The 16,758-nt window shown below is 32.2% G+C and overlaps 1 protein-coding gene across 4 annotated transcripts in view; it reads left to right on the forward strand.

Annotated features, from left to right (window-relative positions):
- Positions 1–3,360: 3,360 nt before the first annotated feature.
- LOC125057355 (membralin) overlaps positions 3,361–16,758 on the forward strand; it is a 117,633-nt gene continuing 104,235 nt past the window's right edge. Inside the window, exons 1-7 of one of the 4 annotated variants that reach the window (XM_047661010.1) lie at positions 3,361–3,514; positions 3,897–4,448; positions 5,209–5,482; positions 5,928–5,967; positions 8,381–8,612; positions 10,154–10,244; positions 16,637–16,694. In XM_047661010.1, coding sequence (XP_047516966.1) covers positions 3,967–4,448; positions 5,209–5,482; positions 5,928–5,967; positions 8,381–8,612; positions 10,154–10,244; positions 16,637–16,694 — 1,177 coding nt within the window. In that variant the 5' untranslated portion in view covers positions 3,361–3,514; positions 3,897–3,966. The other 3 variants (XM_047661033.1, XM_047661025.1, XM_047661018.1) reach the window with 3 other exon arrangements.

Raw genomic sequence — 16,758 nt, forward strand, 5'->3', positions numbered from 1 at the left:
TTATGGCTAGACCACATTTAACCGAAAATCCTTCTAATATGTTGTTAGATCTGTATTCAACAGTCATAAATTCAACATTAAAGTCCTCTATTATTTTGTACTCTGCAATAAATAATAACAAAATACTGTAGACTATGCAAATATATTTGTAAAACACAAGGCAAACATAAAAACGGGAGCTGTCAGAATATACAGGTGCATTTAAATACAAACATTTAACTGTTTTTGTGAATTTGACTTCTATTACGAGTGATTTAGGAATATTTTTCTTTTCTTCAAAACTGTCAAGTTCATACGGTTTGTGTTAGTTTACTCGGTTCTTAGCAAATATTTATAAATCAAACATGAGTATAATCTGAGTAATGTGATGTAGATTATCTTAATATGAAGACGTACTCATCTTATCTTGCTGTCCACTTTTATTTGTGGTTCTGAGAAGGCCCGTCTGTCATTATTAATATTACACGAATAAAATTATTAGTTGAAAAAAATACTAACAATTTGGATAGGTATACTACATAAATATACGCAGTTGCATCTTTGTTAGCAGAAAAATAAATCAAAAAAAGGTTTAATATGTGTTCAAAGATTGTATATTTTACCTATCCACATTCCACACACTCATTGCATAAGGAAAACTAAAGTATTTAGAATGTATAGAAGTAGGAGTGGTCTAGGTCAATCGCTTTTTTTATCTTCTTTCTACCATCTAAAATTCGTAATATGTATTAGCGTGTTTAACCAATTTAAAAGGGCATTAAATATACAAGTCAGAGTGAGCCCAATAGACTAAAATTAGGACGGCTATTAAGTTTCTCAAGTAAAAAAAATACTTTATAGCAAAGTTCGTTTTACATTAGTGATTTTTTTATGTTAATTTAGTTAACAGTTTATTATTTCCCTTTCCGCCATTTTATATTTAACTATGACACGAACTAGCAAAATTTATTAGCCAAAAACCTTACCACGTATGCCTACAATAAAATGCCCATAAACATAAGGATGACAAGAGGAAATAAGAAACGTGAGAATAATATAATTTAGATGCCGCACCTCGGGCCTTCGATAATTGAGACGTCAATTTTTTCAACTGGTCCCGCTCGCTCCGGACCGGGTTTTTGAATATTTATAATGCTAGTGGAGTCGTAATTTTAGTTCACTTCTCGTTATCTCGCTTTTTTTATCAGTTTCTTTCTTTTCATGCCGATGAATATACCTTTATGTTCCATCGACAAAAAGTATTCGAATGCCGCTGATTAATTAAAAGAATTGGACGTTGAATATATTCTAAGTAATAATTTGGAATAGTTGGTAAGGTGTGACAGTTTTTTGGATATATATAATAAATGGGTAGTGTAACAAATATCGGGTGAATGATGGCTGAAGACAGTATAAATTAAAAATTTCTGGAGTTCCTTGGAGGCGACGAGTCTTTATAACTTTTTATGGTAAATAAAGCTTTATAACAAATATCTACAAACAAGCATTTACAAACATGAGGTAGTCTACCAGCAGGAGTATTTCACAGCATATCATTCAATCTAGAAGTTTTCTTATTATTCACTCTAAGACGGCGTAAAGATTTCTTCGCCAATGTATTTACGCGCCAACGCCTTTTTCAAGCCATTAATGGCAATATACTTGACTGGTCGTTTAAGCAACAATAAAATAGAAAAACTTGCAAATATGTTCCTACTCAGACTTTATTATTTTATATGTACTAATGGTATAATCGTGGTCCAGATATCGCTAGAAGGCTTCCGGGTTGCTGCGTTGTAATTTATCGTAGTAAGGCCAGTGTAACATTAACATCTATGTTAGAGAGTTTAAGCTGTTTTCTCATAGACGCTGGTTAAAATATGTACCACGTAATACTACATATTCCTCAATAGGGTTTCTATACACCTTTATAATCTATCATTTAATTACGCACAATAGTTGAATAGGTGACATTAAAAAATACCTTTAAAGGCTGTATTGAGACGTCAATCAGGTTTACCTTGCTCAAGCTTTGTGCGAAAGGCCTTTGTCGCACACCTTTTGTTGAGATCGCGTACAAAAGTGTCCTAACTACAAACGATCCATAAAATTGCAGCTACTTCTTTATTGAAATGCACAATGCACTAATAAGTGCATTTTAGCCATGCCTCTATAGAGACAATTTATTGGCTAGGTGTGACTATACGATGGTGTATTAAAATAATGGCGAAACATATGTATTTGTATCGAGAGGTCTAAAATACTTATAGTTTATAGTATTTAAGCTAAATAAAATCTATTAAAATTATCAGTGATTGAGGATAATCACTAAAAGTAGTGTAAGACTACTAGTTAAGTACTTTCTATTTGCTAACATTTGGCCAAAATTGTAGTAGGAATTAGTATTTTTTAAATAACACAGCCGAAGTAGATTTATAGTTCAATAGATACAAAGTGCGCAATTAACACAGACCCAAATAACAAAAACCTGATCACATCCTAGAGTGTAAAAAATATCAATAAAACAGAGGTAGAACTGTATCTACTCTATGCCCTATTACAAGTCTATAGGACTGTACACTGTACAGCAGACAATGTGCCACAGCGGGTGGTGAAGTTCGGCGCAGGGGAAAGTTGCGACTATATAATTTATATTGTTATTATGATTTTTGGCCAAATTTCAAAAAACTGAAGCAGGACGTATATTATCGTAAATATTTTTCCTTTCTTATAAAGTTACATCCCATTCCTATAGGAAGTGTAACAAACTATAATTTTTATGATTCATAAAATGCTATATACATATATGGAAGTAGGTAATGATTTTAAAGGTGCTTTTATTTAATTAGGTGTGAAAAATAATGTCATGACCCCTCATGTACCTCATGCTGTTTTTCGGAAACTTTAACATAATTGTAAATCATGAACAATAAAAAGAAATCTGTAATTAAATATTTTAACGCTATATATTCTAAGTTAGTATAAAAGTCACTCAGGTGTGGTTCAGAAGCGAGACTTAACGCGAACTGTGACTCCAAAAATATGTAATAAAATCCTATACGTTTCTGGTTTACGGGAGTCACACTCGTATGCCAGAACACTCAACTCACACACCACATGCTTCGTTTCTCGATTTAGCGCCACCTTTTAGAAGATTTTTAAAACATTTTAATCATACAATAATGATTTTGATTTATACTACAATATAATAACAGTTATGTTGTGATTTCCCCTTCGATATTTTTTCTTCTCTACTCACAAACTATGATTAAGCGAGGATAGTAAAAGCATGGATAATGGCTGTGGTAAAGTCAATTGTGCTTAGAAGTGACTTCTGACGGCTGACACCCGTCATATTGACTATTGCATGTAGAATTGTAGAGCTCACTGAACAAATAAAAAAAAATTGAGTGAACAGTGTCATGTTTTATTTATTGTGATTTGTGTAAAATTCAATATCTACATCGAATCTGTGTGGAATTGTTTGTTAGTAGAAGACAGTATTTTCGCCAAATACTAGGCAGTAAAATAAAAGGTCAATGTTTATTATATAAGTCGGCTGTGAAAGTTAATTTGACATCCGAGCAGTGCAATATTTGATTACTTTTACTTTTTGTAATTTATGGGATATTTGTAAGGACTTCGATCACATCTGGATATAGTATCAATTTATATTACAAATTTTTATTTTATCGTAAGCTCTTTGTTTAGTTTGCAATAAAAAACACCACGTTAATTTCACATTTGCTATGTTAAACTTGCTGAGGTCAATGTCGAATACTGATCGATTGTAAAACACCACGGTCTATTTGTTGAAATGTTTTAAATGTGTTTGACACATTTCGGCAATATCACGGTTGTCCAAATTTGATGTTAAATAAATTTCAATACTAAAAATGACACATGGTCTTTTTCAGGTCAAAGTAAAATGTGGATTAACTAATAGTGTCATAAGAACAAAGTGAGAAGTTTTTATTATTTATAAAAATGAGTAATGCTGCAGGTCCGCATTACGTCATGAATAATCTACCTCCAGGTGTAAATCCAGAAAATAACGTTCTGCCTGGGGGACCAGTAATACCTACAGCTAACCGTACCAGAAATAATAACCAAAATCCTCTTTTTAATGTAAGAGAGAGATTGTTTCATGCACTATTCTTTAAATTTGCAATCGCATATGCCCGAACATTTCCAAGACCAGTCCGACGATTCTTTGAGTTTCTAGTGTTAGTAAAAGCACTAGTTGCATTTTTTGTTCTTGCCTATATACATATAGTCTTCTCAAGAACACCAACGACTTGTTTAAATCATATAAAAGATTCCTGGCCCAGACAAGGCATTCTGAGAGTAGAGATACTGAGAAACCCGTCTCAAGATTATACCATTGAACAAAGCTATGCTAAGGAGCGCAAAATTAAAAAAGACAAGGATGAATTAAATTCTATGATGAGCATGTTGACTACTGAAAGGTAAGATTTGTTATGAAGTTAAAATTATTATTATTATGTTAAGTTTTATATACTCTTTCTTTAACTACTTTGTTTGAGTACTTAAATACAGACATCCTATCTATCTAACTTAAATTAAAACAACATGTATAAAAGTTTTTTAAATGCCTTATGTTTGTACCATAACTAGGTCAGAAAACTCACCTTGTCTCTTTTCCCAGATCTAAATGCTTTTTCATATTGAAAAAGCATGCATATATATAATTTGTATCTACTGTATATATATGTAATTTAGAATAATGGTAACTAATAAACCTTAATGGTTGATTGCCACTGCATCCTTGCACACTTACCATGTAAAACTGTTACCTTGTATATAAAAATAAAAGGGCAAGATATTGTCAATTACAAGTGGCATTGGTCCCGTCAGACAAGAACATCCTAGTTTTTCCAATGCCCTCATTTTTCATTACATTATTTAGAATCTCTATGATTTGTCTCAGGATTATTCCCCAAGCTTCTCTCTACACTCTGCTGAGTATTAAATTAGTAGTATTTTTTCATATTCATGCTTTATGATTTACAAACTATTCTGTAGCTGTGATGCTTCTCCAGTCTAAAAAAGTTGATTTACATCCCGTATGTCCATAGGCGATATGATTCATCCTCTGGTAGGCCACAGATCACTAAGTCCTGAGAAATATAAATAATACTAAGACTTGCATTTCATTAAGTGTACATACCCATACTTACTATTATTTATTATTAAATGAAATTTCAGATTCATCAACATTGAATCATCCACAAGCGATGACACTGATGATGAGTATATTCGTGATGGCACAGACTATGGTAACATCACAAGACTACATGAGGAACATGATGATATGGGACTCACCCAAATGCTGGAAACGGGATATACACCGTCTCGTAATGAGAATATTGACTCAAATACAACAATAATACCAGGAGCGGAAGTTGAACCAACATCATCTATTTGGGAAGGAATTATGGGCCTAGTAGAAGATATGGATAGAGATTCGAAATTAGTTGATGTAAGTTTTTAAACTATTTTAAATTATGGAAAGGAAAATAAATGGAAAAAATTCTTTAAATATTTATTGAAACACTAAAAACAATGAATTGCAAAGTAATTATGACTTTGCTTTTATTGATAAGATAAAAGAGCAAAGTTTACTAAAAAGTGATCCATAACTCAAGGTGAATAACCATTACTTCAATAAAAAAAATATATATATTTATATAGGTGTTTACTTTTACATTAAATTATCTTTACAAATATATGCTTAAAGCATTAGGCCAGAATGGTTTTGCTTCCCGAGAAAACAATACATATGTTTAAGAACAATAGAAGATCTGTCTCTCATATAAAAATATGCAGCATGCCTCATTGATATGGTACTGACAATTATGATGATTTTTTGTGAAAGTAATCTGTGGCATTTTATTAAAAAGTTCATAAACAAACAATATTTTCAGGAATCAGTGGATGAAGCAGCTTCAAATGATTCATCTACAGGTAATTATATAGTAGAAAATTATTTTAATTTTTATATAATGACACTTTCATTAACTCAAAAGACTTTGACAAATATGATAAAGTTCTTGTCTATTGATCATTGATGAATTTTGTAGTACTTATGAATTTCCTATGGGTATGCTATCCTCACAATGGCCATAAAGAATCTATTCATTGTAAAATATCTTAATAGCAATAGTAATTCTTGCTTTTGAAACATTTCATCTCCTTGTCTATATAAAGCAAGATTTTGTACAGTTTGGTACATATTAAATAATTGCTCTTTACTTATTTCAATTATTCAGCAGTTTTTATTAACAAAATAAAGAACGCTAAAGAAGCTAGTCTTTAGGGACCAAAAGACACAATAACTTATTCATCAAAATCGGTCTCCTTTAATTAAAGTAGTGTTTTGTCTCTTTCTGTCTCATTGTGTTATCGCTGTTATGAAAAGAGACGGACGGAATGCCCCGTAACAATAGTCAGTCTAAAATCAATCCAAATGTGAACTGATTCAATTTTCTAAATTTTCCTAATACACACAAGTGACGGAACTATCTTTGTTATTGTTTAGTAGTTGTTTTTTGTGAAGCTTAATAAGATGGGGTTTTTTCGTTTGTAGTATACATTTCGAATCAGTAATTTGGTAACTTGTTTAACAGAAAATCCTGTTAGCGCTTAATAATCAGCTTAAATAAAATTAATACTCAGTTTTTGCGTTAATCTACTTTGTAAGTGGGTGGTTCTTACAGTAGAATACCTTAATTTGCGTAGAATTCAAAAAGTTAATTTGATGCGATCAGAATCGGGTTAGGATTCATTCTTTTTCATGATTGAGGAAAACAATTATTTTATTGCACTCTTTACATTGATATTGCAATAATTATTCCTCAAACTTTGATGTTTTAGTAACTAATATAACAACGGTGTTTGCATTTTCACAAGTTGATCGCGTTGGTATTTATTTTAATGTAATATTAGCTGGGATAAAGTTCGGTGGCGGTAGTTGTGTGGAGATGTTTAAATAAAACTCTTTGTTTGAAGCTGGGTAACAACTGACTTTAATGGTTTAAAATATGAGCTTATAACTAACAGAAAATTAGGGGAAGAGGAGTTGCGACGCTAACAAAAACTAACTTGGCTTATCTAAGGTTTAATAAATCTAAATGACACTTATGTTATTGGACATTTTCGGAAACGAGAATGTTCAAATACAATTTATGAGTGTGGTAAAAACTAACGGCTCAATATTGGCTTCAAGTGTACGTTGATTGTTTACATTTCTAATATACCTAAAATATTAATATTTAACTTAACTAAAGTTAGGTTACATAACTCTGGCTACGAAAAATTCTCAAAAAAATAATACAGTTTTTAAAAATAGAAACAAAATAAAAATAATGACCAACAATTCGGTTGTTTATGTGATTTCGTTACAATACTGTCTGTGTAAATGTTAACAGCTTAATGGTCTAATTACCAACTTCCATGGAATCCGGACCTCCTTCAATAGCTGTAGTGGTACTTAAAATTGTTACACGTTATAAAATTGTGACGAAAGAATGGATTGGTCATTTTGTATAGTTTATTTATCAATAAGGAAACATGACAGACACATCACAAATACAAGATATGTAAAAATATGTACAAGTTATAATTGTGGTCCATAAATTGTTTCACATATATGGTTTGTAAAAAAAAGGGTGCGTGTACTTATATACGCGCGTAACAAGTTATAGTTCTTTGGCATTATTAAAAATAGTTTTTGATTGCATGCAAATAATTAATTACAATTAAATAATCAAAGACTGGATAAGGAGTCATTATAGTCAATAAAGTTTAGTTTACATTTGAAAAATTAAATAAATAAATATTTATTATTATTCTCTTACATTAAGTGTAACATAAATTCTATTATTATTCGAATGTTGTTTTTAAATTATGTCCAATGCCGTAGCATCTTCCGTGGGCAACTTCATTCTGTTAATTTTGTGTCACGGTGCGCGCGCATCGTAAAATTTCACTCTCATCAATTTTTCATTACGCGCCTAAAGAAGTATAACTTCAAAAAAATACATGAGTGAAAAAAACTACAAATAAAAATATAACACGTAGATGTAAACACAGCAATTTATAGACATACACAAAACACATTACTTACGAATAATTTTGTTTTAAATTATTTCCGAACAATAATTCGTGCCGCGCCATCCAATAGCGTAACCAATAAAATTAATAAAACAGATGTTTATTTGTTTTAACAGTAATCCCAGAAATACTTCAAAACCTTCACATGTCTGACAATACGCTAGGAATATTGTGAGTAAATCGCGATATGAAGCTATAAATGGTGGTTTTCGGAATGTCGGCATAAAACATATAAGTTAATAACGCTATTCCAATTGTTGTACAGATGACTACATTCTGGAATATTCCCTGGAGTACGGGTTTCTGCGGCTCTCGCCAAGCGCAAGGGTGCAGCTCAATATCCCCGTGAAGATAGTCACGTTAGACCCGCAGCGTGATGAATGCTTCGGAGATTCGTTCTCGCGATTTATTCTGGACGAATTTCTTGGCTATGACGATCTGCTTATGGCCTCCATTAAGAGTCTCGCAGAACAAGAGGATAATAAAGGATATCTAAGGTATTTTTTTTTTATTAAAAAAAAAGAATAATAATTTAAGAGCTAATTTATTATCAATATATTAATAATGCAAGTTATGCCAAAACTTCCAAACCTAAAAGATGTTTGTTTTAACGACATTTTATTGAAAAAAAATGACTTAATGCAAGTAATAAGTAGGTTTATAATCACTACAAATTGTAACTGTATGGTATATTTGAGATTTCTTAATAGAGTCTTATTAACTAAGTACGCTGACTAATAAAGAAAGTAGATTTATTATGATCGGAACTTTTCAAGTTAAATTCATCTAACACCCTCAACTTCTTTCCGAAGACTCTCATGCGGGTAAAATAATTGGTAACTAATTTCACGTGTTTCTAATGAAATTAATATTATTAGTAAATTGCAGAACTAATTGCTTAGATTTTGGTATGATTTGAGTGTTTCCTTATTAAGTGTCTTAGTCATCTACGTAAAATAAATTAATAACTAGAAGTGAGTGTGTAAGACAAAAAAGGTAGACCGTTTCATCATAATTCGTCAATAGGATCTCTAGTCCTAGAAAGAACACGTGTCTGTGACAATCATATTACTTTTTTATTCACGAAGTTTAATTTTTTATGTAGTACTTATTTCCATATTCTAATTCGTCGCAAGTCTCAATCTCGTCTAGAGTGCTGTAAAATATGTCAAATTTCATACAAAATTAATAGTTTGACAACTATTAATTAGAATTTTGTATCACGTTCTAGAATACTGGCTTAAGTAATATGATTGATTATACCTATTAGTACTACAGAAAAATTAAACTTCTCTAGTGATAATGTAAAATTCTATCCGTTTAAGAAGCTACACTAATAATTACAATGAAACAATGTCGTAGTCTTACTTTACCTCTGAGGGTTTAGTGTTCTTTAAAGTTGTGTTACTTTGAAGAACTGTTTTTTGACGTGACGTCTTATAAAAAAACATGACTTGCGTGCGCTTAGCTTGTGACGCATTTATGTCTTTCTACTCCAACGGCTAGTGCGTCCGACCTAAAATTTTAAATGAACCCCTTCTTTGTATTATACAAAATAATAATAAATAATTCAATTCATAAAAGTGCAATTTTACATCGACATGTACGTATGACGTTATCATGTAAAATTATCGTCCGTTAACCGACTTTACAGACAACCAATTTTTGAAGTGAAACTTCTTTAGGTGCATGAGGGTAAATTTTTAAGTCACGAAAATGTGCAGCGTTTTTGTCGACGAAAAGGGAGAGAGCGATTGAGAGAGTGAGAAGGGTGAATTACCTTATAGAAATTCTATTTTTAAAATAAAATTAATAATTTATATTAATTTTCGACATCTAATATTTTAATCACAATTAAATTAATTAAATTCCTAACATACCTTTCTTTTTCCCTCTCTCTAAGTCTCGAAAATCTAAAGTTTTAGATTTATGTAAATATAAACAAGACTTAAAAATTAGTTTACCAAAGAAGTTTCACTTCTGACATGTGTACTTTGTAGGCACGCATTTTTTTTAACTCAATAAAAAAATATTATAGGAACGTGATCACCGGTGAGCATTATCGCTTCGTGTCGATGCTAACTGCGCGTAGTTCATACATAGCTGCCTTCTTCATCATGCTTGTATTCGTAAGTATTCAAATCGTAGAAAACTATTTTCAATGAAATGTATACTAATAAAATTAACATATTTCAAATATCTGTCAAATAACATCTCCAAGAACTACTGAAATTTTGTGTTGAAGTTACCGATATAACTGAGTTTCCGAGAAATTTGTGAACATACATGTAAAAAATTTAGCGTACCTTGGAAGCTTAAATCACATATATAGATATCCAAAAAGATCATATACATAATACATACAGGTCACACCCGCTTCTTTGTAGTCAGAAAAATAGTAATATGATACTTTTATAGAAAACAGATGGCGTGGATTGAAACTATTTTGCGTTACCTAGTTTTGATTATCAATAAAATCTTGGGTCTTTAAACAAATAGACCAAAATTCGGCGTCTTGCCATGGCAAACCTCATAGGTTATTTCCCTATATTTGCACCTAAATTAAAAATAAATAAATTATACAACGCCATCTAGTGCTCAATTTCTTAAACACGAAAAAGGAATTGCCTTCTGCCTAGATAGACGGATGTTTTTTAAATTAATCAGTAAGTAGACTTAAAATTGATTTTTAATATTAAAAATTATGCCAAAAGTTCTATTTAATTGTATTTTATAAAACTGTTTCGTATATTTAGACTATTTTAATCGAAAGGCTAGATGGCGTTTTACCATGGAGAACTCTATTTTAACGCCATCTAACGTTTAGGTATTTAAACACGGTAAAAACTACACTTTGCACTTCTTGAATTACAGAAAGAAATTAAGAACCCTAATGTTTTATATATTTACAATAATTTTTCTCTTTTGCCGATAGATGGTAAAACAACATTTTTTAGTTCTACAATAGTATTGTTTTTATAATTACTATATATACTAATTATACGGTTATGTTGATCTCGTAACAAATGCTTATAACTTATTTTTAGTTAAAATTCGTAGAATACTTTCTTGTTAAAGATCTTTGAAAACTAATCATTGAGACTAATGAAAGAGAGGGATTTATTTTTAATTTTGTCATTATTTTGGTTCCAAGATTTTTTATGTTCGTCATTTTTTCTTACCTACTACTCGTAGTAATAACGATTGGATATAGATATAGGAAATAGGTTTATGAGACGTCCTAAAAGCGTAAACCTAATATGAACTGAATTTTACATTGTTTAATAAAAACATAAGTTCATAATCCTAAAGAAAGCCTTAAAGCTTTTATGATGACGTGCGAATGTCGTGAAGTGGCATACTCCGTAAGAGTTATGATCGGGGGCATTATAGATCAATTAATAGGTAACGTAAGGCGGGTCCCTCGCCACTAAAATCAGCTCTCCCCAAGTTACAGTTATTGCACTTTTACAGCCCTTTCAGAGTTTATTACGGTTCCAAATTCCGGCTTTATACTCTACACTCGGCTGTGTTAAACAAAACTGTATAGAGTGCGCGCTCGTAAAAATTGCGTACAATCGAAGTTTTAGTTGAGACTATACGCACTTTGTAAGTCTCAGAGGTTACCTATATAGTGCACACATTTTGTTATGTAAATGAGTTTAGTCTACAATCATTTAGGAGATACCTAACTTTATAGTACTTTTGAAAGCTAAAAGCAACAAAAAAAACAGAATCGGTAGAGTATTTTAATTTTTTTATATTATTTCCAAATACAAATTTGTTCACATTTTTCACTTTATTAACACTTATTATAATTAAAAATGAATCGCAAAATATGTTGCTAAGCGCAAAACTCGAAGACGGCTGGATTACTTAGAATATTTTTTTATTTATTCCTTAAAAGAAAAAGGAAGGTTTTTATGGAGAGAAAAACTGGAAAGATATTTATAAAATTGAAAAAAAAAATTGTTTAGTACTTAGATATTTATCTGCCCATCTTTTTATTCCACGTTCCCATTTCTTGTCGCCTTCTCTTTACCATTCTAATATGTATTTATTTTGTCCAGTCGTTTTATTATGTACCCTATCTTGTTCCATTTTATTTTCTTATTTTTTGTAATATCATTTAATTTCTCTCCAAGTTTCGTTGACGAACAATTCCTTTTTCACCGTTACCATTAAATTAAAACTAGTTTTATCTTAATATATATAAATTACGTGTCACGTTGTTTGTCCGCTATGGACTCCCAAACTACCGAACCGATATCAATCAAATTTGCACACCGTGTGTAGTTTGATCCAACTTAAAAGATAGGATAGATTATTACCTCTCAATTTATACCCGCAATATTATTTTATTGCAAAAATTTGTTTATTATATTTTGATAGTCACAATTCTAACAGATGGCGCTGTGTTGAAAGTACCAACGTTTCACATAAGCTACAATTTAATGACATAACCACCAAAAAAGAATGGTGGTCCCCATGACTGGTGTTCTCCTATCGTTTCCCTTGAATAGTTATACTATGTAATATAACAAATACCTTAGCCACAGCAACGCTTGGCCGGTCTGCTAGTATACTATAAGTTACTAGCTGCATAAAATTTGCAATGCACATTTTTTAAAGATGAATATTCGCACTGATTCTATTGCGTCAAAATAGCGTGCAGAATATTCCAGCACCGATGCAGCCCACTAATCCCATATACAACTGTCACGATGCACGGAAATTGTATTAATCAATTGTCAAACGTTGTCAGTCTCCTGTTTCGCATGCACCTGTCGATGCCTTTGTTATCCGATAGAAGTTCCTTAGAGTTGCTAGTTTGAAATAAGATGTTGAATATTGAAGAATTTTATGCATATTACATGAAGTCTTAAAGAGTTAAATATTTATTAATACGCAAAGAAAAACATTAAACAGAAGATATTGTGCGCATTGTTAACTTGGTTTCAGTATGCTTCCTTGATATATGGATAGGAAGGTAGAAACTGATAAAGTAATATATACTAAGTATGTAAGCGAATTAAAGAAACATTTATTAGGAATAACAGCCATCAATGTCTCGGAAAGAACGCTATGAACTCAAAAACTTTTTACCTGGGAAATACTTAATTGTAAAATAATGAATAAACATTTCTGACATTTCAAAATGGCGACGGTAGTACCAATTTCAGTCGCCGGCGCCGGTGTGTAATGAAATATGAACAGTAAATTAAATACCCTATAAAGAGATCTAGTTACACTATATGTATAAAGCATAAATCAAAATAACAGTTGGATTTATGTAAAATTTTATTAGTATTGGCTATTAATTTGATTGCATTGAAATTTTCATTTTGTGCGCTTAGCGTGGCGGTTTTAGTCTCGGGGCCATGTTACCTAATAATGGAATTAGTATAATCTCGTTTTGAACTAGATTATATGTAACGATGTCCGCGTAATGAATTCTAATTATCGTTAGGGTATTTTCGTTTCATTAGATTAACCCGCGTTGCATGATAGAAAATAAAATTATTGTTAATAAATTCATGATTTGTTTATGTAGACGATATCTACGAGGATTAATTTTTATATGAGTATGATTTAGGTTTTCAACAGCGTGTGGTACTTTCCTAAGTATATGTTGGTCTACAAATTTCAAAACTAAATTATATGGGATTTCAAGAAATTTTGGGAACAGATCAATATTAAAAAATTCTTGAGTTTAGTTTAATGAGTCTAGTTTAATTTTTAATTCTCTTACATAGTTGTTGTTGTTGTTAGTACACGCCCAATGTTCTGTATTTTTATACACGTCGAATTGATAACATACTCTTTCGTTTCTTAAGTCGGTTAGAAAAGCATTCTTTGTCCATAGATGCGAATCCGAGCGGTTTTAAAATATGAATAAAGATTTATGTACCAACAAATAATATAATGAGCGGCTTATTACGGGGCAGATTTTTTTTAACTATATTATCATTTGTCTTTTAACTGTTTCATTACTCAATAGGTAAAAAAGCTATCATTACATAGTACCTACTCCGTGTTTATGATGAAGAATGTGAACAGTGTATTTTTATAGTTACTTTTAAACATATATCATTATGTGTAAGAAAACTAAGATGGCATAGTCTTGCTCTTTCGCGGATTTTGTAAACGTTTTTGACATTCATAAGCATGCGCTAAGACGCATCTAAACTGAATAAACGTATTTTGATTTGATTGACTACGGTGCCATGAATTTCAGGGACTTTAAATTCATGTATAAAGCGCGCTGCTATATTTGGTATCTCAGATATCTGCATGTTTCATGATTATTTGTTTTTCTAATAGGATAGTAGGTGATCAGCCTCCAGTGCCTGCCACACGACGTCGACTTTTTGGGTTTAAGACATGTCGGTTTCCTCACCATGTTCTTCACCGTTCGAGCAAATATTAATGGGCTTGACACACGTCGTTGACCTTTTTCGGTCACGCTGGTTTTTTCACGAGCGTTTCCTTCATCATACCGACCAAGGTTCGAACCTACGATCTCAGGGATGAGAATGGACCCTTGATGTCCCTAGTCTAACACTGCTCTTAAATTGATAGCTTATTAATAAGAATTCGGCAGAAGGCAAACATTTCAAGAACAAACGGTCCTTAAATTGATTGATGTGGGGACGGATACATTAAAATACACTACCACTGCCCATAGGGTGTATAATAAACGAGAAAGTTAAGATGATTAGGTGTTTGGAAACTCACGTAACTACTAGAAGGATTTGTATTATATTGTTGTATTTATTTATTTCGTAATACTACAGCTAACTTAAATTATATATATCAAAAAATAATTATAATAAATATAGCCAAAGATGGAATACATCTAAATATATATAAAATTCTCGTGTCGCGGTGTTTGTGGTTAAACTACTCCGAAACGGCTCGACAGATTCTCATGAAACTTTGTGTGCATATTGGGTATGTCTGAGAATTGGACAACATTTATTTTTCATCCCTCTAAATGTTAAGGGTAGTCTACCCCTAATGTTTCCTAGAAATAATATACATGGCACAACAACGTTTGCCGGGTCAGCTAGTAATTAATAAATTGTATAAAAATGAATATTTTTCACTAATGATGTGCGAATTCTAAACATCCCCCAGGTAGGGACATCGTGATCAATCTTAGTGCCACATCATTTGCCCCCCCGCGATTGAATTTCATTAATGAAACGCTTAGTGCAGATTGAATCGATTTAAGTGATACACTTCTCCCTTGTGCACTTATACAGTCCGAGCGAAACTAATAGTTTTTACTCCCCAACTTAGATCTTATTGGTGGTCATTAGGAATTGTAAAATAACCAAGATATTCTAAGGGAATGTGAATGAATGACAAATGTGAGTGAATGAATGACACCTATAACATCGTGACAAAATACGTTTTTCATAGCATTGTCTTTTATTAACATAACCTTTACACATTTAGTGCTCGTTCAGACACGGCGGGAACCGCGCGATTGTCAGATCGTGCGGTTTGAACCGCAAAAATGTCGACTGTTTAAACATTGGCGGTTAGTTAGCGATCAGTTTCAAGATGGAAGTCGAAGAGTAACTAACGTGTCTGTGGTTGATACAGAAAATAAAGAAAAGGCAGATTGAGAGAGGATCGACTGACACATGGTAAATTTGTAACACTATATCCCAATTTAAGAATGTTTGAGAGAAAATGTTTTGACTATTTGAGAATGTCAATAAAATCTTTTGATGAACTCATTGAACTAATCAGAGAAGATATTTCAAGCTCTGAAACACATATGAGGGTAAGCGTGTTACCAGAAGAAAAACTCTCCATTTCATCAATAAATAACTCAGTGTCGAAGCGATAGCGAGCTCACGGTGCTCTTGTTATGACGTGTTAATCGCGCGGTGCCCGCAATGCTAATGAACGCGAAGTAAAGACTCCATAGTAATAGAAACGCGCGGGAGTATCGCGATTCTATTTTCTGGCGGTTGGGTTGCGGAAACCGTGCGGTTTGATTAACCGCGCGGGTATGTCTGAACGATTACTTAATAACTCATACAAATAAGACCCGCGCGATTTCTATGCGATTCTGAAATCGCGCGGTTCCCGCCGTGTCTGAACGAGCACTTAAAGAAAACACTTTTTAACCGGATTAAAGTTATGTATTATTATAAATTTACAATTATTTGACATAATTTTAAATTTTACCGACGTTTCGCGTGCTTAACAGTGTGCGTGGTCCACCACCACCACTATGTGGAACCAGCTGCCCGCTGAAGTATTTCCGAACCAATTCGACTTAGGGTCCTTCAAGAAAAGAGCGTACCATTTCTTATAACACCGGCAACGCACTTGCGAGTCTTCTCACAGTGTGTGACAGTGTGCGAGTGTGTAAGGGCGGTATCACTTAACATCAGATGAGACTCCTGCCTGTTTGCCTTCTATTACATTAAAAAAATCCTATGTGAAACAGTCTTGATTGTATTTGTAATGATGCTACAATTATAATGTCTTGTTTTAGACTGTCTCCATATCGATGCTACTGCGCTACGCCCATCATCAGATATTTGTCTTCATTGGTAAGTTTTAATTCTAATAGATGTCTTTACCTGCTTGATGATGAAAATTTTTAGCTTACGGTAG

Source organism: Pieris napi, chromosome 2, assembly GCF_905475465.1.
Source record: "Pieris napi chromosome 2, ilPieNapi1.2, whole genome shotgun sequence".
Classification (NCBI taxonomy): Eukaryota; Metazoa; Arthropoda; class Insecta; order Lepidoptera; family Pieridae; genus Pieris; species Pieris napi.